We start from the raw sequence: 26,620 nt of genomic DNA, 5'->3' as shown, positions 1-26,620 counted from the left end.
TCTTATGTTATATTTTGCGTCGTGTGAATGATATTACCACGTCGACATATTTCAAAAAACGTCGTTAAAGGTCTAAATCAGGAATCACAACTCTGTTTTCTGTAATTATAGCATAAGATGTCGGTGGTTCATTTTCGCGTCGTCTGTATTAAATTACTACGTCGAAATGTTTTAAACAACGTCGTTAAAGGTGTGAATATTGAATCATCCCTTTGTTATCTGTAAATAAAGCATAAGACGTCGGTGGTTTATTAATTTCGTCGTTTTAAAAAACGAACCACGTCGGTATAACTACCGTCGTGATAAATTATAATAACGTCGATTTATATGTTATTGCGTCGTGTGAAATTATATAATACGTCGTTTGTATATAAATAACCGTCGTGTGTTTTTGTTCTTACTTTTTTATATATCTTTGTTTTAGGATGAATTGCAAAAACAAGTCTCGGAAGGCAAAGTCATTGTTTCTGGCAGCAATGATGTGCTGACCATGGCTTTGGGCCCCGAGCATCCAGGCAGAGTCAGAGGAGTAGGTGCTGGGATCTCACCAAGGCAATATTTCAATTTACCCAAACCACAGAGAGTGAGCTTTGACGACCGTTTGAAGGACAGTTTAAGAGTTCTCCTTCAAGAAGAGACTAAAAAGATGGAGGCTAAGGCAAGGGAAGAGGCTTTAAGGATGGAGGCTAGAACGAAACAATTGGTAGAGGCTGAGAGGGAGCATTTCCTGAGTCAGCTTTCCCAATTAATTCCCAATTTTGATCCAAGCATGCTTAAACCCAGAATTAGCCAAAGTCCCAAAAATTCAATGTCTGACAAAGCAAGTTGCTCTGGAGGTGATGTGAGATCCCTACATTTTGAGGATGATATTGCCAAAAATGGGAAACATCAGGAAGAAAAGGTAACATATCTGAACTTTGAATTCTCTATTTTTTTTAAAACCATTAGACGTCGTTATTATTAATAAAACCGTCGTTTGAAATACATACCACGACGATTTTAAAAATAAACCATCATTTGTATTTCAATACCACGTCGTATTTAGTTTACTTGTTTTACACGCCATTAAACGTCGTAATTTTTAAAACTTTGTGGTTTTTAGACGACGGAGTTAGTCATTCCCGACGTCATAGATGAAGAGAATAAAGAAGAAAAACAAGATGAAAAGGAGAAAGAAGATGACGACCAGGTATGTTCACATAACTTTGCCTTTTTTATTTGTTTTTCAAAATTCTAGACGTCGATATTTTTCTTTAAACCGTCGTTTGTTTACAACTTAGACGACGGAATTTTTTTCTAAGACGTAATAAATTATTCACCACGACGGTTTTCTCACCGTCGTTTAAATTCTTTTCAGACGACGTTTTATTCCTTAAACCGTCGTTTTTATTGAATTACCACGTCATTTTTTTATTTCTTTAAACAGGTTACTAAAGTTGTTGATTATTCAAATATGGAGGCGCCATCTTCTTTAAAATCCCTTTGTCGTTATGTGGAAACGACACTCATGCCTCAGGATAAGACCCTGCACTTTACAATTGATAAGGAGGTGTTTGGTCTAGAGCGCGATACCTTCCTCCTGCCTGAAGATATTACACAATTTGCAGGCATGGAGGAAATAGGAGCTACTGTCATTGCTGTATATATGAGGTTTGTCATTCTAAAATAATACGTCGTTGGTTTATTTATTACGTCGTCTTAACTAACTAACCACGTCGTCTTAACTATCTAACCACGTCGTTAGTATGTACCGTCGTGATAAATATATTATAATGTCGTTGTCTATTTCAGTACGTCGTGTGAAATCTTATAATACGTCGTTTTGTTATACATAACCGTCGTGTGTTTTTTTGTGCTGACTTGTTTATATTATTTTATATATTTAGGTACTTACACGATGTTTTGAAACAAGAAAATATGTGCAGCATGGTTGGCTTTATCGACCCTGCTACAGTTAGTGCCAGCTCTGGCACAATAGCTGACAGATCACGACTGGTAGCAGCTCGACTTCAGAGGACCGACGGTGAACAAATTTTTATGATGCCTTACAATCCAGGGTTAGTCTCCTTAACAGGATTTTATTTTTATGATTTTCAATAAATGACAGCGTATAAACTAACCACGTCGGTGTTTTATTTTATTGAGTCGTTTGAAACTACTAACCACGTCGGTAGTTATTTATCGTCGTGATAAATATATAATGTCGTCGATTGCTACTTTATTTCGTCGTGTGAAATATTATAATACGTCGTTTTTGTAAATAACCGTCGTTTTTATATTAATTTTGTGCAGCCGTCATTGGATCTTGCTGATTGTAAGAGCAAAGAGGGAAACCGTCTATTTTCTGGATCCTCTGCCAGGAAATCGTGTGGTCGATGAAGAGGCCAAAAACATCGTGAACAGTGCTATAAAAATTTATAATTCTCACATAGCCAGATCAGGCCGTAAGGCAGTAATATGGAAAACTCTATCAGGCACACCAAAGCAACCCAGCAATGTCGAATGCGGGTATTATGTTATGCGCTTTATGAGGGACATCATCATGGATCCTTCCTTGGGGTTTGAGAAGAAGGTAAGAAGAAATTACCTTCATACATTTTACGTCGTTTTTTGTATTATCAACGACGGTCATGTAAAATTACCGTCGTTGAACAGATATACTACGTCGGTTATGGTCATCTGTGATTGAATTTCCTTTTATTTATAAACCCTAATAGTCATTGTTTATGCAGTATGCGAAGGGAAAACAGGAAGAGCCATACCCCTAAGAAGCAATTGATGAAGTCCGGAATGAATGGGCAGAGTTTGTTTGCCTTCACCTGGAATAGGGGAATTATTGAACACTTGATATTTATGTATAATGTACAAATTTTGTCTATAATATATAATGTAAAAATTTGTTGAGGTTTTCTTAAATTAAAAAAAAAACAAACATACAAATTGCGTAACCGACGTGTAATACTTTTCCAACGACGTGATAAAGTCAAAAGCCGTCGTTTTTTGTTGTTTCGTTTTAAACAAATCCGACGTAAAAGGATATTTAGACGACGTTCTTTGAACAATTGAGTCGTTTATGGTTTACAACGTCTTCAATTTCTTAAGGGTTCAGGGTAGTACTTTGTAACGACAGCGGTTAAGTCGTGGAATATATATTTTACGTCGGATAGTTAAATATCCGCCATGGTTTCTCATTTAAACGACGTCATTTTAACAACTTAGTCGTCTATTACAATTTACAACGTCTACAATTTATTAACACCGATGTGGTTTGTTGTTGTGATAAGAATATTTTATTATTTTTATATCAAAATATTCAAAATAAATTTAAAATAAATCAGAAAAATGCAAAGTCAACTCCTATGAAGTCATTGATATATTTTCTTCCCCCTAAACCTTGAAAAAATTCATTTTGAATAATAAAAATTTAAAATGACCATCCAAAACAAAATTGTTTTGATGAGTCATAAAATCACTTCTAGTTTTATGGTTTAGGGTTTAGAGTCTAGGGTTTAGAGATTAGGGTTGTTATTTATTGGGGTTTATTTTTAAAGTATAATTTTTGGGTAGTCTAGGGTATATATTAGGCTGTAAAACCATAAACCCTTTTATAAACTTAATTTTTAAAATTATATAATTTAGTTTTAAGGGTTTAGGGTATTAATTGTTAACGACGGTGGTTGAGTCGTGCAATACATATGTTACGTCGTGAAGTAAAATATCCGACATGGTTTCTACTTTAAACGACGTCATTTTAATATGTAAGTCGTCTATTATAATTTACAACGTTTTCAATTTCTTAACCCCGACGTGGTTTTTCAATCGTCTTTATATCAAAATATTCAAAATAAATTTAAAATTAATCCGAAAAATGAAGCGTCAAAATAAACGGCGTTACGTTCAGTGTTTCCGTCGTGGAATATTACATTTACGTCGGTTCTTGTAGAACTTTCGCCATGGTTTTTCTTTCGACGTTTTAAAGAGCGCGCGCTCTAAAAATTTTCGCGCGCCCTAAATTTTTTTGTATTTGGCTCTTATTCTTATACTTCTAACCCTGAACCCTAAAATTTTCAGATTTCGCGCAAAATAACATTTCGCTCTCTCACTTCTGCTCTAATTAAAAGTTGCACTCTCCAGGCTCCGTCGAATCTGTGAGCTAGTCCGACCTGTAAGTACAAACCCTATCTTCCCCTTGTAAATTCATTGAATGATATTAAGTTGTTTTGTTAAAGGGTTTTAGGTATATGCTTTGCGATCTGTTAATAATGTGCTTATAGGTATGGGTTCATGAATTTTCTGTTTAATGGGTTCATGGATTTTCTGTTTAATGGGTTCATGGATTACATTATCTGTTATGTTGAATTGGGAATGGATTAATTTTGTCGGATCTTTTAATCACCCTATGTTATGTTGAATTGGGAATGGATTTATTGTTTTCATGCTTGGTTTCATGTATATGTTGGTTTCTTGCTTGGTTTCATATATATGTTGTGTTCTTAATGGGTTTTGGGTTCTTGAAAATAAACTGAGACACGACGCCTTTTTAGGCATACGACGACGATTACACGACGGTTTATGAAAAAATCGTCGTTGTATTACTTATACACGACGGTATTTTCATAAACCGTCGTTTGTATTACTTATATTAGACGACGTCTGTTGAAAATCCGTCGTCTATATATGTCAAATACTTCTGTTTTTGTTTAAAACCCGTCGTCTCTGTTGTGTATTACTTGCTATTAGATCTTTGTATAATCTGCTATAGTGATGGTCATTGCCTGTATTTTCACTTTATTATAGATAATAGGTTATAGTGTCGGAGATGGATAATTCATGGATGCACTCGGATAGAAGATCGAAGGCATATGAGTTTGGGGTGGAAGCATTTTTGAACTTTGCTGTAGAAAATCTTCTAACTACAACACATATACGTTGTCCATGTGTTAAATGTGTTAATTTGAAGTTGTTTGGGGTTGGAATTATAAGGGATCACTTATACTTTAATGGAATTGACCAAAGCTATAAGAATTGGACATTTCACGGAGAACCTTGGGAAGCAACTACTAATGCTAGTAGAAATGTTGAAGAAGATGATGGCCATAGTAGGTACAGTTTTGTGTCTGAAGAAATTGATATGGATGATAATGATTTTGGTGATTTTGGTTCCGATCCGTATGAGTTTGCCAATGTGATTGGGGATGGAGATCAACCAGTGTACCCTGGTTGTAGAAAGTACACGAAGTTATCGTTATTAGTGAAGTTGTATAATTTGAAGGCAAAACATGGGATGAGTGATGTCTGTTTTACAGAATTATTGATACTTCAAGGCGATTTGCTTCCAGAAGGAAATACAATACCAACCTCTATGTATGAGGCTAAAAAGACTTTGTGTGCATTGGGGCTGAGTTATGAGAAAATGCACGCATGCCCCAATGATTGCATCTTGTATAGGAAGGAGTATGAGGATTCAACTAATTGTCCTACTTGTGGTATCTCAAGGTGGAAGGAAGGCAAAGATTCAATCTTGAAAGAGGGTGTGCCAGCGAAGGTGGTGTGGTATTTTCCTCCAATTCCAAGGTTTAAAAGGATGCTTCAATCACATGAGACAGCTAAGAGTTTGACTTGGCATGCTGCTAGAAAATCAATTGACGGTCAGATGTCTCATTCGGCGGATTCCCCGTCTTGGAAACTTCTTGATGATAAATGGCCTGAGTTTGGTAATGAGCCGAGAAACTTGAGATTGGCTCTTTCATCTGATGGATTCAATCCCCACAGTTCTCTAAGTAGCAGATATAGTTGTTGGCCGGTTATCTTAGTTACATATAATCTCCCTCCATGACTGTGCATGAAACGAAAGTTCATGATGTTAACCTTATTGATTTCCGGTCCTAAACAACCCGGAAATGATATAGACGTCTACTTGGAGCCTTTGATTGATGATTTAAAATCTTTGTGGGATGGGATTAGAGGAGTGTATGATGCACATAATGGAGAATACTTTACACTCAGAGCTGCATTAATGTGGACAATTAATGATTTCCCCGCCTATGGAAACTTATCTGGTTGTGTTGTTAAAGGATATAAAGCTTGTCCAATATGCGGCAATGATACACCTAGTCACAGGTTGAAAAATGGCCACAAAATTTGTTACATTGGGCATAGAAAATGGTTACCAATCAATCATCCATATAGGAGGCAACGTGCAGCTTTTAATGGGAAACCTGAATATGGCATACCTCCCGAGCCATTAACCGGAGAAGAAGTGCTGCATATGGTTGAAAATGGTGACAGAGTTTGTTGGAAGAAGAAATCAATATTCTTTGATCTCGAGTATGGGAAATACCTTCCTGTGAGGCATGCCCTAGATGTTATGCACATTGAGAAGAATGTTTGCGATAGTATCATTGGTACATTGCTGGAGATCCCTGGAAAAAATAAAGATGGGATTGCTGCTCGATTAGATTTATTGAACATGGGGGTCAAAACTGATTTGCAACCCAAGTATGGAGAAAGACGTACTCGTTTGCCTCATGGGCCTTGGAATTTGTCAAGAGCAGAGAAGAGAGAGGTTTGCAATTCTTTCTATGGTATGAAGGTCCCTGAAGGTTATTCTTCAAATATTAAAAATCTTGTATCTTTACAAGATTCAAGAATTCTTGGCCTTAAATCACATGATTGTCATACCTTAATGCAACAATTGCTCCCTGTGGCAATTCGTTCTGTTTTGGAGAAGCCTGCAAGGTATGCAATAACTCGTTTGTGCTTCTTCTTCAATGCTATATGTGCAAAGACTGTTGATGTTTCCAAGCTAGATAAGTTGGAAGAAGATGTAGTAGTTACTCTGTGTTTGCTTGAGAAGTACTTTCTCCCTTCATTCTTTGATATCATGGTTCATCTAGTAGTACATCTTGTCAGAGAAGTTCGTCTATGTGGGCCAGTATATTTTAGGTGGATGTATCCGTTTGAAAGATATATGAAAGTGCTGAAGGGGTATGTTCAGAATCGTACTCGTCCCGAAGGTTGCATTGCTGAGCGGTATATAGCTGAAGAAGCGGTAGAGTTTTGTACTCAGCATTTATCTGATGTTAGTACAGTTGGAGTGCCTTCAAGCCAAAAGATGGGACTTTCAAAGCCATTATCAGGTTGCACAGTGAGCGTAGTTGATCAGGACCTGTTGAATCAAGCACATCTATATGTCTTGGAGAATACGGAGGAAGTCCTACCTTATATCGAGTACGTATGAGTTTTATTCTTTAAGTTTCCATTTTAAATTATTTCTTATGTTTATCTTCTATATTTGGGACCGTAATGCTTGAATTTTTCGTGTCATGTAGGCAACATATGATCCACATCAAGACTGCTTATCCAAAATTTAGAAAGAGAACAAAGTGGCTGCAGGATAAGCACAATAGCACTTTCATTCAATGGCTACGCTTCAAGGTATATGTTGTTGAATAACATATTTCTCTTTTAATTTTCTTCTTATTTATATGTTAGATTGAATTAAGATATGATTAATTTGCAGGTTCAAAGTGAACTTGAGGAAGACAATCATGGCGTATCAGAAAATTTAAGGTGGCTAGCAGCTGGTCCAAACATGTCAGTGCCATTATATAGGAGCTATCTTATTAAAGGTATTAAATTCAATATCAAGGCACAAGATGATGTGCGGACAACTCAAAATAGTGGAGTTTATTTACTTGCACATACCATGCAAGTTGCTAGTGCCAAGGATAAAAACCCAATTCTCTCAAATATGGGTTTCTATGGTGTCATTCAAGAAATTTGGGACCTTGACTACCAAAAGTTTACAATCCCAGTCTTTAGGTGTGATTGGATAGATAGTTCTGGTCTTGTAGTCGACGAACTTGGATTTACCCTTGTAGATTTGAGTAAAATTGGACATAGGAATGACCAATTTGTTTTGGCTTCTCAAGTCAAACAAATATTTTTTGTTGACGACCCGATGCATCGTGGTTGGTCGGTAGTGTTATCAATGCCTAATAGAGAATATAATGATGTTATTGGTGATGAAGTCTTAGGTGATGTGATAATTGAGTGTGAGCCATTTACTAGAGGGATGCCAAATGTTGACACATTTGATGAACTGGTGGGTGAGTTAGGCGGTCAAAATATTCGAGATGGGTGTGAAGATATATGGATTGAATGATGCTTATGTAATTGGCAGTGTATGACATTAATTTTGTAATATATTGTAATGTGATTTCTTCACTTTCTACGTTCAAATAAAACACGACGTTATTGTGAACCAGTTATTCAGCATATTTACCGACGTCTTAAAGCAACGTAACAATGAAGAACCACGACGCTATTGTGAAGCAATTATTCAGGATATCACGTCGGGGAAGGATTAAGAACCGCCATGTAATTCAAAATAACACGACTCCAATCCCATAATACCGACGTCTAAAAAACGAGATATATAATCTGAACGTTAAAAAATACGACGTCATCATACATTTTCCACGTCGCAAGTTCTTTTATAAACGAAGAGGAACGAAATGAATTCCGACGGTAATTCATCATAACCGCCGTCTAATATCAATTAAATGACGTTATTTGTAATACGGCTCTCATCATAATCAACGCCGTCTATATGTTCTGTAATACAGCTCTCATTTATTTGGAACCAACGTTGTTTAGAAGTTCAACGTCGTCTATATTAATAAGTGCGTCGTGAGTAATGAATACATATAAATACAACGTCGACTATATACATGCCACCGACGTTGTTTTGAATTTCAACGTCAACTATATAAATACATACGTCGTAAATAATGACACTGACAACTATTTCCACGTCATCTTTTTTAGAAAAATCGAAGTGGAAAATTTATTTCACGACGGTTGTTTGTAAATAAGAGACGTAGTAGATTTCAATAACGTCGTCTTCTCATGTATTTAAAGACGTCATATTTTTTCTTGTCGTGAAAATTATATTTAACGGCATAGTGTTTTAGTTGTCGTCGTTGTATGTCTATCTTGCGGCCTTGTTCTTTTAATATGTGTCATATTTTTCCTTTTTAACGACGGTGATTTGTTTGAGTTGGTCATCTATTCTCATCCTCGACTATTTTTTAGAACTTTAGCAGACTAAACGCGTCTGTTTTTATTTGTTTTCGACGTTGTTTTATTTAACAATGTCTAATATTTATCGTCGTTGTTTGTTTCTGAAAATAGGACGTATAAATTTTGTAATACGACTCTCATATATTTGTAACCGACGTTGTTTCGTCGTTCAACGTCTACTCTATAAATACATACGTCGTAAGTAGTGACACTGACAACTATTTCCATGTCATCTTTTATAGAAAAATCGAAGTGGAAAATTTATTTTACGACGGCTGTTTTTATATAGGCGACGTAGTATGTTTCAATAACGTCGTCTTCTAATGTATTTAAAGACGTCATATTTTTTATTGTCGTGAAAATGATATTTAACGGCGTCTTATTTTATTTTTCGTCGTTGTATGTCTATCTTGCGGCCTTGTGTCATATTTTTCCTTTTTAACGACGGTTTTTTTAGAGAGTTGGTCGTCTATTCTCATCCTTGACTGCTTTTTTAGATCTTTTCGCAGTACAAAGACGTTGTTTTGTATTTGTTGATGACGTTGTATATTTTAACAACGACGGTGATTTAGCGTCGTGGTTTATGAGGGAGAAGATGACGGTGGATTCCACGACCATTGAAAAACCGAATACACGACGGTGATTTACCGTCGTCTTTTTGCTTTTTTGTAGTAGTGCGAGCACTGCAAAACCACCCACATTACTGTAAAGAAAAAGCTCCGCATTGAATTGGCTCAAAACAACATATTCAAGCATCACCAACTTGGTTATATTCCTACATAAGCCACTGTCCAACTAATACAAGCCTACAGCTCATTTTTGCCACCACTCTTGGTGTATGGGTGCCTTTACAACTCTACATGGTGGCCTTGAAACTTGTTTGAATTGAGTTGTATTTCCTATCATATAGCCAGCCACACCGAAAGACCATGCACATACCACAAAGCAAATAATCTCAAACAATCATGATCGAATGTTTGCCATTCTGAACAGTTTTAGCCAAGCAAATCTTTAAACAAGTTGGGATTCTGACTTGTTGGGGTCACACCCGTCTGCCTTACAAGTGCATCCTTTTCCAAGGAATCTTTAGGGTTAGGACACTTATTCAATTTGACAACTCAGATGCAAGATTATACTCATCCCTATTGGTCGGCAAAGGGTCGCCAACACTGCTACTGAGCCCGCTGAGAGATGTATCTGCATATAATCCCATAATGTCAGGTGTCTTAGCAGCACCAGCTGCACCATGATTTGCAGTTAATGCAACTTCAGTTTGATCAAGAAGCCCTTCTAACTGCTTGAAAGGATCCAAAGTGGGAGCAGTACTACTAGTTGAGTCACCCAAATCGAGCAAGTCTGGAGCAGGTTCATGATTAACTTCAGTGTGTACAGCTGCTGCCTTTGGTACCTGGGGCTTCTCTGAAGCATGGCTATTCGCCTTAGACACCTTATGGTTGGCAGAAGATGGCCTCCTTGGGTTTTTGATGAACCGCCAAACAGTGAACTGGCAAGCTTCTGCTTTTCAGGAGAAATTTCAACCTGGGGCCTCCTTGACTCATAAGTATCACGTGCTTTTGAATTTGAAGTGCTCACGCTATCTACATGTGTGACCCCATTCATTGATTTCTGGGAACTAGAACTAGAGGAATTTGAGATCGACAAGCTGGAGAGGAGTATGTTGGCCTACCCCATTTTCTTTGAACACCATCTAGTCGTAACCTAAGTTCTGATGATCCTGCATCTGACACAGGTGGCAATGATGCAGGCTGGCAGGTATCCCTAGCATAAGATGGTTCAGGAACTGGAACAAGCTCGGTTGAGGATGCAACTGCAGCTGGAGGAATTCTTGATGGCACTGCTGGCTTTGGAAGCTCATAAGCCTCAAACCTAAGACCATGGGTTAAAGCTTCATGCTGATCTTGGTTACTGAAGTTGTTGATATTTAACATTCCAGAGCGCTCATTCTCGGGAATATAGGGCTCATCACCTTTCTCTAGTGCTTGCTGGACATAGCCATTGAGGAATGAAAGGCTGTTATCAATCTGCAAGAGAAGATGAATATTAATATACACAAAATAATCTTATTCGAGAAATAAATAAATAAATGAAAAGAGAAACTTATAACTAAAGGGAAGAAATAAGATGCAAGGGACCAGGGACGAAGAAGTCAGGGAACTAATTAAAGCATGTCATGTAATACCAATTAGAATCACTTGATTAACATCCAGGTATTACCAACCAAAGGCAGCTACATAAATTAAGTTCGCCAGTATAATACGATGCATCTTGGTCAAATAAGCAATTCTAATCATTCATAAACTGATTCTGAATTTTTCAAATTTATTAAATAAAATATTGGAAGGTCAAGAACAGCATTAACCAAACAATACATGACATCTTTCTACTTGCGGCTGTGGAAGAAGTTGAGCTCACCCATACGGCGGCTGTCAAAAGTCGAACATAGTTGATCAATGAAGTGGTTTACACTTGGTGAGGGAGGGCCAGTAACAATGATGTCATCCACATACACTAGAACATACACTGTGCAGGAAGAGGAGCGACGAATAAAGAGCGATGCATCAGAGTGACTGTGAACAAAGTGCTGGGCAAGGAGGAAGGCACTAAGGCGTTGGAACCAAGCTCGAGGTGCCTGCTTAAGGCCGTACAGAGCCTTGTGGAGTCGACAAACATACTGAGGGTGAGAGGGATCATGAAAACCAGGGGGTTGTTTCATGTAGACCTCCTCTTGCAAGTACCCATTCAAGAAGGCATTACGAACATCCAATTGCTGAAGAGGCCAATGGTAGGAAAGTGCCAGAGACAATATAGTGCGAATGGTAGCCGGTTTGACCACCGGGCTAAAAGTTTCCGCATAATCAAAGCCTTCCTTCTGATTAAATCCCTTGGCAACAAGACGAGCCTTGTATCTGTCAATTGAGCCATCTGCCCTCCGTTTAACTTTGAAGACCCACTTGCATCCCACAATATTCATGCGGGAGGTGGCAGGAACTAAGGACCAGGTCTGGTTCTTCATGAGTGCAGCATATTCATCGTGCATAGCATCGAGCCAGTGACTGTGTTTGGAAGCATGGGTAAAGCTGGTAGGTTCAAGGGACAGGGGATCAAAAGCTTCAGCAGAAAGGGCAAGGCGTAAGGGATGGGGGCTGGTTTTAGAGTATAGGGGTCTGGGTTCTGGACCAAATGGGACAATGGTTTGGAGACTCTTGAATTTTTGTGGAGGATTGGGTGTATCTGGAGAGTTAGGGAAAATCGATGGATCAAGAGGTGAAGAAGTGGGAGGTGGGGTAAGGGGTGGGGTTGTTCCGTCAGAGTCGAAGGATAGGTTTGGGGAAATTGAGGGCGATGGGTCTGTGGAAAGGGGTGGCGAGGTTTCTGTGGAAAGAGGCGGCGAATGGGGGATGCTGGATACCAGAGGAGGATCGGCTGGGTTCGTGGTCAGTGTTGTTGGGGATACAGAAGAGGACAGAGGGGAGAACAAGGGGGTGTCGAAGGAATGGGGGGAGCTAATAGGGTCAGAAGAAATAGGGGGAAGTGATGGGCCTGTGGGATTAAGAGATGAGGGATATGAGGGAGAAGGGCTGACCAGAGGATTAGAGGGCCCAAGAGGTATGGGCTGGTCGGCAAGAGAGAGAGGTTGAAGCCCATTTCAGTGCAAAGGAGATGGAAGCTGGGGCTGCTTGGAAGGGAAGGATGTTTCATCAAAGGTCACATTCCGAGACGTATAGATGCGACCTGAAAAAGGATCAAGACAGCGATAACCCTTATAGTGATCATCATAACTAAGAAATACACATGGAAGAGATTTAAAGGATAACTTATGCTTGTTGTATGGCACCAGGTGAGGAAAGCAAGCACATCCAAAACTTTTGAGAAATTTGTAATCTGGTGAACGGTGAAGGAGCTTCTCATAGGGAGACAGATTATCAAGCTGCGGTGTTGGTAAGCGATTGATCAGAAAAACTGCAGTGGAGAAGGCTTCAACCCAAAAACTAAGAGGCAATCGCGATTGGGCTAGCAGACAGAGACCCATTGCAACAATATGGCGATGTTTCCTTTCCACCACTCCATTTTGTTGGGGAGTGTAGGGACAAGAAATTTGATGCGATATGCCATGATCACGTAAAAATGCGAGGAATAATTTGTTGAGAAATTCACCCCCACCATCAACCTGCAACTGCTTGATTTTAGAACTAAACCGATTTTCCACCATCTTTTTGAAGGTAATAAATGTAGGAAAGACATCTGACTTCTTAGCCAAAGGATATAACCAAGTGAACCGAGTGTGGTCATCAACAATGGACAAATAATAATGGTATCCAAAATTTGAGGGGACTGGCGCGGGCCCCCATACGTCAAGATGTAAAAGTGCTAATGAGGATTGAGCATGAAGCTGTCTGTATTCAAAAGGCAGTCTACAAGATTTTCCCAATGGGCAAATATGACAATTTTTATTGGAGATAATGGTACCATTAACAGGTAAATGGTACTTATTCAACAAGGTTGTAAAAACTGAATGAGATGGATGTCCAAGGCGTGCATGCCACACTTCCTGTGTCGTGCGCTCTCCATAGAATGCAAGTTGACGAGCAAGATGTGGGGTTGCCTGAATGTGATAAAGCCCATCAGAACTACTGCCAGTAAGAAGTACCGTCCTCGCCTTGATGTCCTTGACATGAAAATCATTAGCATCCAACTCAAAGAAACAATCATTATCACGACAAAAACGACGAATAGATATCAAATTCTTTCGTATTGCAGGTACGCATAGCACTTCATTAAGGTTTAAGGACTTATGTAACCCGGTCACTTTAGTATTGCCAATATGTGTGATTGCTAACTGATTCCCATTGCCAACAACAATTGTATCAGTACCAGTGTAAGGCTGGGCATGCGGTAGAGAAGCAGTGTGGGCGGTCATGTGATGGGTAGCACCGGAGTCAAGACACCAATTGAGGTTTGCTATATCATCAGTAGAAGGAGACGGGTTGACAGCATTTTCAGCCACGTAGGCATGAGGCTTACGATCTGGACAGAAGCGGGCTATGTGACCAGGCCTATCACACCGATAACAAATGACTTCTGAGCGCTGGGTATTTGGAGAATTGCCAGGTGGTGTTGGAAGGAGTGGTGGGCGGCCATCTGTAAGAGTTGCGTGAGAAGGGGCAGATGGTGCAATCTGCTGGTCGCGAGGCTGAGTGTTGTGTCCTTGTGGCCAATTTCCTTGGGTTGATTTCCACGGATCTGTTTGCCCATTGTGCCCTTGAATCCAATTTCTGCCACGTCCACGTCCTCGTCCAGATCCGTGATAGGGGTTGTGATCGCGACCAGCGGAGGTTGAATGAGGTTTTCGCTCATTGGGCATTCTATCAGCAGCCATAGCAACACCTGAGGCCACGTTGAGCGACATGCGTTTCTGTAATTGTTCCTCTCTGAGAGCGAGATCATAAAACTGGTCAAAACTAATATCTGGGTGCAAGTGGAGTGTGGTGGCTAACTCCTTGTATTCAAGCCCAAGTCCGTCTAGAACATAGCTAACGAATTCATCATCATCCATTGTTGCACCAGCTTGTGTGAGGGAATCAAGAAGTGATTTGGCATGGTTGAGGTAGTCAGTCACAGTTGTGGTGTTGTCCTTCCTGAGGGTGCGAATTTGGTCTCGAAGGATCCGCACACGGGTACCTGCAAGGGGTGAGAGGCGCTTGCCCAGAAGATTCCAAGCCTGATAGGCGGTGGTACACGGGATGAGTAGAATCTTTATGGAAGAGGAGGAAGTCGCCTTGATCCAACTCAGGACCAGTTTGTCTCTGGCGAACTCAGGATGCACATAGCCATCTTCTTGCACTTTGGGTGGGTCTGTGGTTTTCTTGATGACCTCTGCAAGGCCATGCATCTCCAATACGTCTTCAAATTGTGATTTCCAACTCAAATAGTTGGTTCTGTCCATGGGAATTGGGAACAGAGATGAGATGTTGAAAGAGGTGGGCAAGGATGGGAATGAGAATGAGGGTGAGGCAAGCTTTGACATTTCAGAAATCAGTTTTGTCATATCAATATGACTTGATTCTCCAGACTTGGGTGTGTTTGCCATTTGATTGGGTAGGATCGAAAAACGTGAGCTTTGGCTCCGAAGAGCTCTGATACCATGAAGGAAGTTGAGGTTCCACCCCAAAACCAATTGGCAATGGGGAGAGTAACCCAACTCCTTATAAGCCCTTGCTAGGTTTCTCAACTTTCTAATGTGGGACTCTTTTACCTTCACATTCTCACAAAACAGAGTAATAGTCAGATTATTATTTTTCAGTCAACATATAAGCAGGACGGATAGGGCATATTTGACTAGGAAGTAACCGAAGCTAGTCCTTCCATGCCAGGTAGCATTCAAGGTTAGGATACATGTTCATTTGTCATGGTATTTCTATTATGGAAAATATTCATCTGGATCTATACAATTTTAAAAACATTTGATGTTGCGTCATGATTTATAATAACGTATCAGTGAAACACACAGAGTCATTATCTGAAAAAGTAAATTATGCTGCATCAAGATAATGTATCCATATGAGAAGGGTATATTATCACAATGTCGCATCAGAACAATCTACAAGACAACTACATTTTTTAATGAGACATACATTAGTTCACTTTCCTTAAACCTAATTTATATTCATCAAAGATTCTATTTGATATATCTCAACAAATGCGTTCCAAAATATATGTTTTGTAAAAAAAAACAAGGGAAAATGAAAATTACAGCATATTTCAAATTTGCCTTAGAAAGCATAAGTCTATCACATGGAAATATATCGTTTGGCATATAACAATAAGAGGGTCACCAAACTTAATGCTATCACAAGGTTAAACAACCATTAGACTTTTACCATTAGATAAAAGAAGGTTCGGACAGTAAGACCACCAAATATAGCAAGGAAAAGAGAATGCAGAACTATACTAGTTCTTAATACTTTGAAGGAGAAGTAAAAGAACGATACGAGTAGAAAATGCAATTAAATATGACCTCAATGTCTTCACAACTTGGGTCCGACGGCATAATACTATCAACTGCAGGAGCAACTGAGCTAATGACAGCTTGCAATTCATATGCACGCTGCTGCAGATCTGTTGGTCTAAGCTAAGTAAGTTATTTCTAGCAACAATTATATCATACACATTCAGCTAAGTCCAACAATTTATAAATCAATACAACCCTAAAACATCGTTTGACAATTCATCTTAGAACTTTTCCTAGTCCAGCCATCAAATCAAAATTTCACAAAACAGATAGAGTACCCCATGCTATAAAAATAAAGAACAACAACAACAATGAAGCTTTGATTTCTTTCTTCTATTGCTCTCTCTCTTCCCTTCCTTTCTTCTGTTCTTGAATAATCAAACCTTCATCCTAACAATTTCAACTATGATTCAGCTTCTTGCTGACTAAGCCTTCAATCATTAAAAGATTTGGAAACTACATGCATACATACATACATATAGTCAACCATTCAAGAGCCAATGTTGGAAACTAAGCCTTCAATCATATGATCTACAGTGCACATGTCATTCTGCTAGAGTCAACGTTGAATTTTGTGAAAGCTGCTTGAGCAGCTGCTCAGTCCATTTTGTTTTCACGTCTCCTTTTTGTTTTCATTTTACATCTTCAATTTTTTTGAGAAATTGGACCCACTACTAAAGGCATATACATAAAATGCAATTTCCATCATTCGGGAAGAATAAATTCATACCAGTAATGACACATGAGACACATGATAATCTATAAAGAGATGCCTCTTCAATCCAGTGTGCCAACTGTAGTCACTTTGGCAAAGCCCTATTACCATATAATCACTTTACAAACTTTAATCTGATATAGTGCCCGTTTGGCATTGCTTATTTGGGGTAATAAGTGATTTTTTAAAAATTTTGAGAAGCCCAACCCGTTTGGTAAACTGTGAGAAAATCACTTATTGTTAAAAATTGCTGTAAGAGAAAGCTATAAGGTAAAGCAGCTAATTAGCTGCTTTCATTTTTTGATTATACATGAATCAGTTTCGAAGAGGCTGGGTTTAATGATTATGCGGCAATCATTTTTTGATTATGCGTAAAATCAATACCAACAATACTTTTAACAAAAATTTTACCAAACGCTAAACTGCTTTTTCTCACAGCTGATTTCTCTCATAGCAAATCTGACAACGATTATTTTCACAGCACAACAATGCCAAACTGGCCCATAATCACTTTGAAACTTGAAAGTACCAAGCTACCCTTCATATAAATAGATACTTATTGCCGACTTATTGCCCACTGATTGCCCTCAATCTTCTCTCTCTCTTCGCGCTCTCTTCCTCTCTCAGCGCTTTCTCTCTACATCGTCGCTCCACGACCACCACCACTCTCTTTCTCCCTCTGTCGCAAAAACCTAAGCATCACTCTCTCTATCACTGCAATCGATGTTAGGGTTTGTTGAGGGGGTTCTTGAAGGCCAATCTCTGCGTCCCTCAGCTGCCCGGCCAAGGCTGTTCCTTCCACAGCTTCCTCACCAATACCTACAAGCTTACTTTCATGGAATCCCCTTTTGGCATTAAGGTTAGCTTTTTCAGTTTTCTACGTCTCTTTTTTTTTTTTTTTTTTTTTTTACACTTTCAAATCTTGAAATTAAGAATTATGGTTTGATTGAATATGAATATGAATATGCAATATTTGCTGCTTCTGTTGGCAATTTTCTAGTATTAGATCTAGCGATTTAGGATCGGAAAGAAAGGCCTCCCCTCTCACTCAATTACATTCTCGAACTTGAATTTGTGCTTAGCTTAGAAATTTGGACATGTGTGGTTGTGTTTGCGTATACTAAATTGTCATACAATTAGATTCATTCTTAATGTGCTGCTGCTTTCTTACTCTTTGTTTTGTGTTAGTGTGTGCAGATTATCTTAGTTACTCATCCCAGGACCGGCGACTTGCGTGAATCTTTGAAGTACATTTACAACTTGTATGTGGAATATGTCGTGAAGAACCCGCTCTGCACTTCTGGAACTCCAATCAGGTAACTGGTTCAGTTTCAATTATGGTAATGTAGTAAATGATCAATATTCATAGTAACAAGTTTCATCTCCAATCAGGTAACTTGTTATTGTTAGTATTTTGTAAACTCTGTTTGTTAGAACCTGCCTACTTTTCTTTTCCTTGTATTTATAGTTCTATTGAATTAGTTTACTAGTGGATTATCCATCTTTGATTAGAGTTAAATATATAGCGAGTGGAGATATAGAAGAGTGTAGGATGTGGAAGGGTTTGAGACCAGGGGTAGTATTCAAGAGGCTACCTGCTCTGCCCCTCAAGATCTCAACCAATTCCAACTTGATTCCTCATGTTCGCTTCTCTTAGCTTTCTGGGATTCTTCTTTCATTGTTTTTTTTTTTTCATGTTTTGATTTGCATTTGTAGTCTGTTTCATAGATCTGGGTTATTATCAATTTCCTGAAATCTATATGTAACATAAAACTCATGATAAACCTTTGAGGAAAAACTTTGATTTCCCTTCAGAGTGAGTATATTACCAAGGATTGACATGGATGTGCCTTTCTTAATTGTTCATTATTTGCAGGGGTAGCTTCTGAAGTTAGATGTAGTTCGTATATCGTGTGAATGAGCTCAAGTTTAATATTCGCGTTATACATCTGTTAGTGGTTGTGTTTTATGGAAATATATATTAAGGAAAAGGTAAATGTAAAACTCGTGGATTTGGCTTAATGTTTCTTCTTTTTCATTCATTGTTAAGAGTTCCATGCGCATCTGGCATGAGTACCACACCATTACATGCCACTTCTTCCCAATTGATTGCAAGTGATCTTTCCTGTTCCTGTTGTAAAAGCCCTTCTCTTCCCTGGAGCTTTTGCAAATGGTTCCCCATGGTTATTTACAAGGAAATTGCACCAATGTGATTACTTAAAACTTGTATTGGATTATTTGGAAACTAAAAATTAAACTCAGAGGATTATTCAAGTTTATAGAAACAACTCACAAGAAATACTGAAAAACTTAAATGATCAAGTGTATTAGGCAAGGACTTACAGGTGGGGTATATCCACGTAAATTTTGTGAGTGCGCAATCACGAAATCACCAGATCTTCTAAGCTTAATGTCCATATAGAAGGAACCTAGCCCAGGGAGACAACATTGCACGTTTAACAGAATTGAAACACAATTAAATTACTCACGCTTGTGACTATCTGTTTTGATAAACATCAAATTTTATCTTCCTTCTTTGAAATGTGTGTGTTTGAATATTTCTCTGTTCCTGACATGAACACATAAGACATCCCAAAAAATAAGGACAAGTATAGTGTAAAGGATGCCCTCCAAGGATTTCTGGATTTGAGCTTGCTGAAAAAAGGATACATCCGACACAGTTCTTGGGCAATCGACAGCAATCTAAAAGGGATAAAAAAGTAATTGTCAAAATCACGAAGCACGAATTACACAAAGCAGGTAGGCATTCTGGATAAAAAAGATAACCAGAGATGTTGGCTGATTCAATCAAAACAAACGGGTGATCTAAATCAAATAGAAGACACGGAAAACCCATTAGTATTCTCAAGGAAAAATAATGAAAACCAAAGAAGATATCAATTCCAGAAATTACCCTAATAAAAAACTTCCTTCTACCTATCATGGAACTCACGATCCCAAAATACAATATGATGGAAGATCTTCATTTTGTTTCCGCAAGTTTCAATCAACCGCACCTACAGATGACATTCCGAGCCAGACAATTACCATTTTGAGCCATCATTGACATTTGAAATACTGAAGGAGAACTGGCTCCGCAGATTATTGGAAGCAGAATGACAACCTCAACAATCCCAGCAAAGCCAAATACTCTCAAACTGCATAAAAACAAACAAACAAAGAAGCCTCAAATATGCACTTGGAAATTTCAGGGTCGGGTAAATCAATTAATGAAGAAAAAGTTCAATGCTTTAATCAGCAGAAACCTCAAGCTTAATTGGGGCCTGCTTTCATTGTCCTCTGTCATGGCTAGTCCCTATATTTGAGAAACGCAGAGTTAAGAGTCTTTATATAAGTTTCATGTACACTATAAATTTGACTTCTTTATGACTTCACCATGAGTATTGTTTGAAAATGGTTAACAGGGAACAAATCAAAGATGCAGACGAATAACATAAAAATGAAAATGGGTTTCAGCATCAGTATGCAATGGATACCAAAAGAAACACACACATATTGAAAAGCTCACAAAAATGATTTCAATAAAAACAGAAACGCAAAGGTCCAAATGTAATCAGAACAGAAAGGTTATAAATAAGGGAAATAGCCCTAAATGACACCCATTTCATAATTTTAATTAAAAATACCATCCCTTCCCAATTTTTGTACAACTATCACCTATAAATATAAAATTATTGTCCACTTATTGCTGATTTTTCACAAGTTCAGAAATTTTGGAGAGAAGAAGCTCACACAGCTCTCTCTCTCACTCTCTCTCTCTCTGGCACAGCTCTCTTTCTCTTTGGTATCTGTCTATCACAGCTCTCTGTGTCTCTCTTGGCTCTCTCTATCTTGGCTCTCTCACTCTTGGCTCTCTCTCTCTTGGCTCTCTCGCTCGCTCTCTCTCTCTAGCACAACTCTCTGTCTCTCTCTTTGCTCTGTTTCTCATAGCGCAGCTGTCTCTCTCAAGCTTCGTTATGTCCCTTTCTCCCCTATTCGATCTCTTGCTCTCTGTTTGGAATCGCGAACCCCTCCCTTTAGCTATGTCTTCTGAATAGCTGCTTGCAAGCTTGAAGGTCTAGTGGATTGCCGACCTCGAAAAGGTAGTGTTGATGGTTATTTTCTTAATATCAGTATTATGTGAAATGGGTTATAGTTTGATTGTTTGGGTTTGTGTTAAATTCGTTTTGGGTTTAATTTATTTGGGTTAGGTTTTGTTGAATATTCATGCTCATTCATCTGGGTTTGTACCAATTGCATTTAGATTGGTCTGGATATGTGAATCTTGAAACTTGGGATTTTCTATTTGATGTAGTAGATCTGTATAGTGTGATTCTGTTGTGTTCCTCTTATTTTACAGTCGTATTGTTGTTATATTGCCATTATATTGCCTATATATTGATGTTATATTGTGGTTATATTGCCTATATATTGCTGTTATATTGTGGTTATATTGCCTATATATTGTGGTTATATTGCTATTGTATTGTATGGTTATTGTGGTTATATTGTGTGAATGAAATGTTGTTTTGTCATGGTCAGAAATGGAGACAATTGTTATTCTCGTGTGCTACAATGGAAAATGGGTCACCTCGAAGAAGATGTGCAAATACGAAGGGGGTGACTCAAAAGGCTTAATAGTTCCACGTACCATCAAATTTGCTGAACTGTTGGACCGCGTGCATCAGATTGGTAATACAAACAGCAGGGAAGACAAGGTTTGCTTAAAATTCTCAGTTTTGGTGGCCTCGAATGAGTGGAAGCACATAAAGATTGAGGACGATGATGATGTCAATTTTTTTATGAAGTACAATTCCGAGGTAACACCTTCAAAACTAGCTCCCTTACTCGTGAGTATAGAAGATAAAGGACTGACAAATGATGTAGTTCATAGTATGCATATCACGACAGATAGTAGTCGGATGGGTCATTCTTCAGTTGCCATTGTTGAAAGCAATGAAGTAACTTGGAATAATACAAATGTCACTGATTTGGGAGGTGAAGTAGGGACAGATTTTATGGATATGATTGATTTTAGCGAGGTGGAGGACATGCATGGTGGTGATAATGGTACTGAAAGAAATGAAGTGTCAGTGTACTCTGCCCCTCCTAATTTGGGGTGCTTGAACACAGCTGCCCAGTTGCCAAAAATGCGTTTAGGAGGAGAATCTGAACCCACTCGTCAACATTATTGGAGTCAAATGGGTGAACAAAATCGGTATAATGCAGTCGGTGTAAATGATGAAGAAGCATATTTGGACAGCGGGTTTTCACGAAGCGATTGGAATCCAAAAATTGCAGTTGGGCAAATTTTCTCTAGTAAGAAAGCATTGTTGACGGAGTTACGGTTGACGGAATTAAGAGGCCACTTTGAATTTAAGGTGCAATTCTCTTGCACTAAGAGGTTGCTTGTGGTTTGTTGTCAACGTCCATGCCCATGGCGGGTCCGAGCATCGAGAATTGGAGAATACAGCTTCATGATTGTGAGGTGTACAACTGTTCATGAATGTGATTTGAGGTTCGTAAGTGACAAGCATCGTCAAGCAACCGCAGCACTTGTAGCCACTTCACTTAAAAGGAAGTTGAAGGATTGTCGGACAATATACACACCAAGTGACATTATGAGAGATGTGAAACACAACTTTGGTTGCACCATCCATTATTCGAAAGCTTGGAAAGCAAGGGAGTTAGCTCTATTGTCCATTAGAGGATCAGCGGAGGAGGCATATTATATCCTTCCAGCTTATTGCTATGAATTGGAGCGTATGAATCCCGGCACAAAAACACACATCCGAACTGATGAGAACAATCACTTTGTGTATTTATTTATGGCAGTTGGCGCATGTATTAGAGGGTTCCGTTCTTCCATGCGCCCAGTGATAGCCGTGGATGCCACTCATTTAAAATCCAAGTACAAGGGTGTTATGTTTGTAGCAAATGCATTCGATGGTAATCGAAATATATATCCTCTTGCTTTTGGGATCGGAGATTTGGAGACGGATGCATCATGGCATTGGTTTTTCACTAAACTTCATGAAGCCATTGGTGAGTGTCCCAATCTTGTTATTATTTCTGATCGCAATGTTAGCATAGAGAATGTGTGGAACCAAATTTTTCCAACTGCACAACATGGCATATGCTTTTATCATATGAAGGGGAACATGAAACGCACTTGCAAGTTGAAAAAGCGTGATCACATACTTATGCACTTTGAGAAGGCTGCGAAATCTTATTCCATTGCTGAATTTGATTGTCATTTTCAAAAGATCAAGCGAAAGGAACATGTTGCTCAATATCTTGAAGACGCAGGGTTACATAAGTGGTCTAGAGCTCACATGGATGGACGCCGGTACAATGTAATGACAACAAATATTGCGGAGTCAATCAACTCAGTCCTTAGGTTTGCAAGAATGCTGCCAGTGGTTCATTTGATAGGGGAAATTGTTAATCTCCTTGTGAAATGGTTCACCGAACGTCGTGAGTTGGCTTTGAATTGCACAACAACATTGTGCCCCAATTTTGGAGAGAAGAAGTTGAGGAACAGGTTGGAGGATGCGGCAAGGATGAATGTGGTTAAAGTAAATAATGCACAGTATAATGTTTTGGACGGTGATATGGACGGCCTCGTAGATTTGACGAACAACAGTTGTAGTTGTAGAAAGTTTCAGCTTGAGCAGCTACCTTGTAAGCATGTAGTTGCAGTTTGCCGCTTCTTGAAAGTAAGTGTATACGCAAAGGCTTCTCGGTATTACACTCGGAAAACCTGGATGGATGCTTATTCGGATAGCATCTACCCGGTACAACCTCACGGAATGTGGGATACTCCTGAAGATGTTCGAAGTCGAGTTGTGCTGCCTCCCATGGCAAGGGTCATGCCAGGCAGACGAAAGAAGTTAAGAATTCCCTCGCAAGGAGAGGGCACCATTAGAAGAAAGTGCTCAAGGTGCGGTTCCGCAGGGCACAATAAAAGCACCTGTAAAAACAATATTCCATTGCGCAATGTATCTTAGACAATATGATTTGTGTTGCTTTAGTAGGTCATGTAAACTCTACTTTTATTTGTGGTGGGTTTCGTGTTATGTTGAATGGGAATTCTTTTAAATTTGCATTATTTGGGTTGCATTGCTACAGCATGCTGTATTGCTGACAGATTGCTATTATATTGACCTTTTATTGTACTGGTATTGCTTCCAGATTGCTATTATAATTTGAGTGCGAAATTAAAGGGACTGGAATGTAATTCCAAATGGATCCAAAACATTAAAGTGCTTAGAATTCCTATATTACACAGTTACTGTGATACTCCGACTATACCTTCTTTTTTGATTACAAATTCGGCCGATGCATAGGCCAGATGTGGGGCAAATACAAGGTGAAATGTCCTGTGTGTTTGACTGCATATACTTGTTGAAGGAGCATTACGAATGTCAACCTCAATAGATTGCTCATGTCTTGCCAAGAATACTCTTGAATTTATGCAATGTGCCCAAGCCAGTCCCAAAGCTGGACTCACCCGTCTGCCTGATGTGTCCAGGGACTCCAAGTTTCCCAACCTCACCCCATTCACTCCATCATGTGGCCCAATAAAATCCACCACTTGGTTGGTGACAACCACCACCAACCCAAACTTATTTGCTAAACCCTTCAATGTCCCAGATATGTTGAAGAACATTTCAGACCGCCGTTTCAAATCTGCCGGTGTTGTCTGATACTGTGTTCGGAACAATGCAGCAATGGAATCAATGACAATGAGTTTCACAGGTAGGCGGGTGTGATCAATGGCAATAAATGCTTCTATGTCTCCAAGGACATGGATGAGTTCTTGAGCATCATGAACACCATGAACATATATGTCTTCCAATGGCTCCAACCTTATTAAGTTGGGGTATGATGCATGATAAAGGTTGCCTAGTTGTTGCAATCGACGAAATGGGAAGCTGAATTCTGTGAATATGTAGACGGAGGAGCCCCCTAGTCCGCCATGTGAGGGTGGGAGCTGAGCTCGTACCGTAAGTTGGAGACAAAGCTGCGTCTTCCCAGAACCACTCTCCCCTACTAATTCTGTTATGGACTTGCAGGGTATCCCACCCCCCAAGCAGTGATCTAGTATTGGGCATCCAATGGATAATTTAGGGGTTGAAAGAGGAAGGAGCATGAGGTTTTGGGGTGTCATGTTTCTGTAATTTAGGGGGGGATGTGATGGTGCTACAAGGCATGCATTATATATATATAGAGTTCATTTTGAAGGTCTGTACTGTAGGCCATCTGTCTTTTAAGGGATGTATAATTCATCCTTTTTTCCAGGTTGCAATTACTTTTTTGTTTATTTATTAGTATTTTTTTGGACCATATAATTTAAAACTTATTCTGATGCAGTACGTCCTGTAATAGGATCATATTGTATCTCTATCACCACTCTATTGTACTGATATTGACATAATATTGCCACTATCCGTATGTTTATTGCATATTTATTGCTGCTATATCGCCACAGAACTGGAGACCGATAAACTGTATACGCACAAATACAAATACAAAATGAGGCTTCATCATTCCATAAAATCCTATTTCCAAACTTACATAATACAACAACAGGCCACCCCATCGTTACATAATACAAAAATACGCCACCTCATAGTTCCATTTCCCTGCTGTTGACAAATTCGAGGTTGCATACTCTTCAAGTGCGGTGACCGCGACCCATGAAATTCATGACCCCGGCCACAGTGATGTTGGCCCAGTTTCCTGCCGGATCCACAATTTTTGCAAATTTACGAAATAGTTCGAATCCCCTTTCCACTTGTTCTTGCTTCAACTTGGCCATTGCTTCTGATTCCTTGAATACCATAATTGCAGTGGCAGGGGCAATTTCAATTTTTTCTTTCATTCTCTTTATATGTAGGAGATGCATGCGCACATGATAACGAGAGCGAATTGTGCGGTTTTTTATGACACCCCATCTAGCTTGGCCCTCCACAATTTTTGAAACTATCTCTGCATGAAGATTTTTCCAAAACATGGTATTGCCTCGACATTGCTGTATGCCATGGACCAAGTCTGCAGGGAGTGAATTCGGTGACTTGGCTTCTGTTTCAGTCTCCCCTCCTTCAGTAATTGAAAGCGTTGGGTTTGGTGTGAGGTTATGGTCCATGGTCTTTGATATTTATTGTTGCCTGGTCTACAACTTCATTGGAACAACAGGGGACTAAATGCGATGTGAGTGAAATCAGTGGGGAAGGTAATGACTGTAAGCAGCAGTTAATGTGATGGAAGTTTTCTGAGCCAAACAGCTGGGTTGATTAATATAGGCAGGTTTTAATGACCAAACCAGTAAGTCAGAGAGTTATTGGCGGGAGGGATTAGGGGGAGTAATTGGCGGGAGGGATTGGCGGGAGTGTTAGGCGGGATAGTATTGGGCGGGATAGTATGGGCGGGAGTTATTACCCAGGTTGACTTTATGCCTTTTTGTAATATATTTGTATGTTGGACGTTCCGAACTTGGTAATTTTCCCATTATGTATTTGAAATAAGGGAGTTGCCTATTTGCCTAATTCACCACCTCATTCGAATTGACCAATAATGGTTATTGTCTGATTTCTCATTTCAGCAATCTCAATTCGTTTCCATTTTGCCATTTTTCATATTTTCCTATTTTCCATGTGTCATCCAATTTTTCAATTTTTCATTATTTTTTCCTATTCCCTATTTTCCTATTGTGCAATTTCCTAAGTTTCCTTTGGTCTATTCAGTTGTCCAATTTTTCAATGTTCCCATTTCCCCCCATTATG

General features: G+C 39.1%; 3 protein-coding genes across 13 annotated transcripts in view; 2 read left to right on the top strand and 1 right to left on the bottom strand.

The window, feature by feature from the left end:
* Nucleotides 1-26,620, top strand: part of LOC18786470 (TMV resistance protein N) — a 114,406-nt gene that overhangs the window by 22,579 nt on the left and 65,207 nt on the right. The gene's annotated exons all lie outside the window — the stretch shown is intronic.
* LOC109947473 (AP-4 complex subunit epsilon-like) overlaps nucleotides 10,553-26,620 on the bottom strand; it is a 25,907-nt gene continuing 9,839 nt past the window's right edge. The window contains exons 2-7 of one of the 9 annotated variants that reach the window (XR_002270237.1): nucleotides 20,099-20,148; nucleotides 19,747-19,990; nucleotides 19,620-19,658; nucleotides 19,176-19,535; nucleotides 16,124-16,224; nucleotides 10,553-11,129 (exon numbers count right to left, since the gene is read on the bottom strand). Coding sequence is in view for 7 of the 9 variants with exons in the window: in XM_020557640.1 (XP_020413229.1) it covers nucleotides 10,704-11,129; nucleotides 19,176-19,250 (501 nt within the window). In the remaining 2 variants the exon portion in view is untranslated. Of the gene's footprint in view, nucleotides 11,130-16,123; nucleotides 16,969-19,175; nucleotides 19,991-20,098; nucleotides 20,149-26,620 lie in introns of those variants that run through there. The other 8 variants (XR_002270236.1, XM_020557640.1, XM_020557641.1 and 5 more) reach the window with 8 other exon arrangements.
* LOC109947472 lies at nucleotides 17,377-23,865 on the top strand. 3 transcript variants are annotated; one of them, XM_020557637.1, is made up of 3 exons: nucleotides 17,377-17,691; nucleotides 18,030-18,148; nucleotides 21,375-23,865. In XM_020557637.1, exon 3 carries the CDS (start codon nucleotides 21,377-21,379, stop codon nucleotides 23,840-23,842), a length of 2,466 nt encoding a protein of 821 aa, XP_020413226.1. In that variant the 5' UTR covers nucleotides 17,377-17,691; nucleotides 18,030-18,148; nucleotides 21,375-21,376; the 3' UTR covers nucleotides 23,843-23,865. The 3 variants fall into 3 exon arrangements, 2 of the variants coding, with proteins under 2 accessions (XP_020413226.1, XP_020413227.1); XM_020557638.1 differs by having other exon boundaries at nucleotides 18,021-18,148; XR_002270235.1 differs by lacking the exon at nucleotides 21,375-23,865 and adding an exon at nucleotides 18,709-18,874 and having other exon boundaries at nucleotides 17,399-18,148.

The sequence above is a fragment of the Prunus persica genome, chromosome G2 (genome assembly GCF_000346465.2).
Source record: "Prunus persica cultivar Lovell chromosome G2, Prunus_persica_NCBIv2, whole genome shotgun sequence".
NCBI classification, from domain to species: domain Eukaryota; kingdom Viridiplantae; phylum Streptophyta; class Magnoliopsida; order Rosales; family Rosaceae; genus Prunus; species Prunus persica.
The sequence above is the reverse complement of the archived record's forward strand: the minus strand, read 5'-3'. Positions and strand labels throughout refer to the sequence as shown.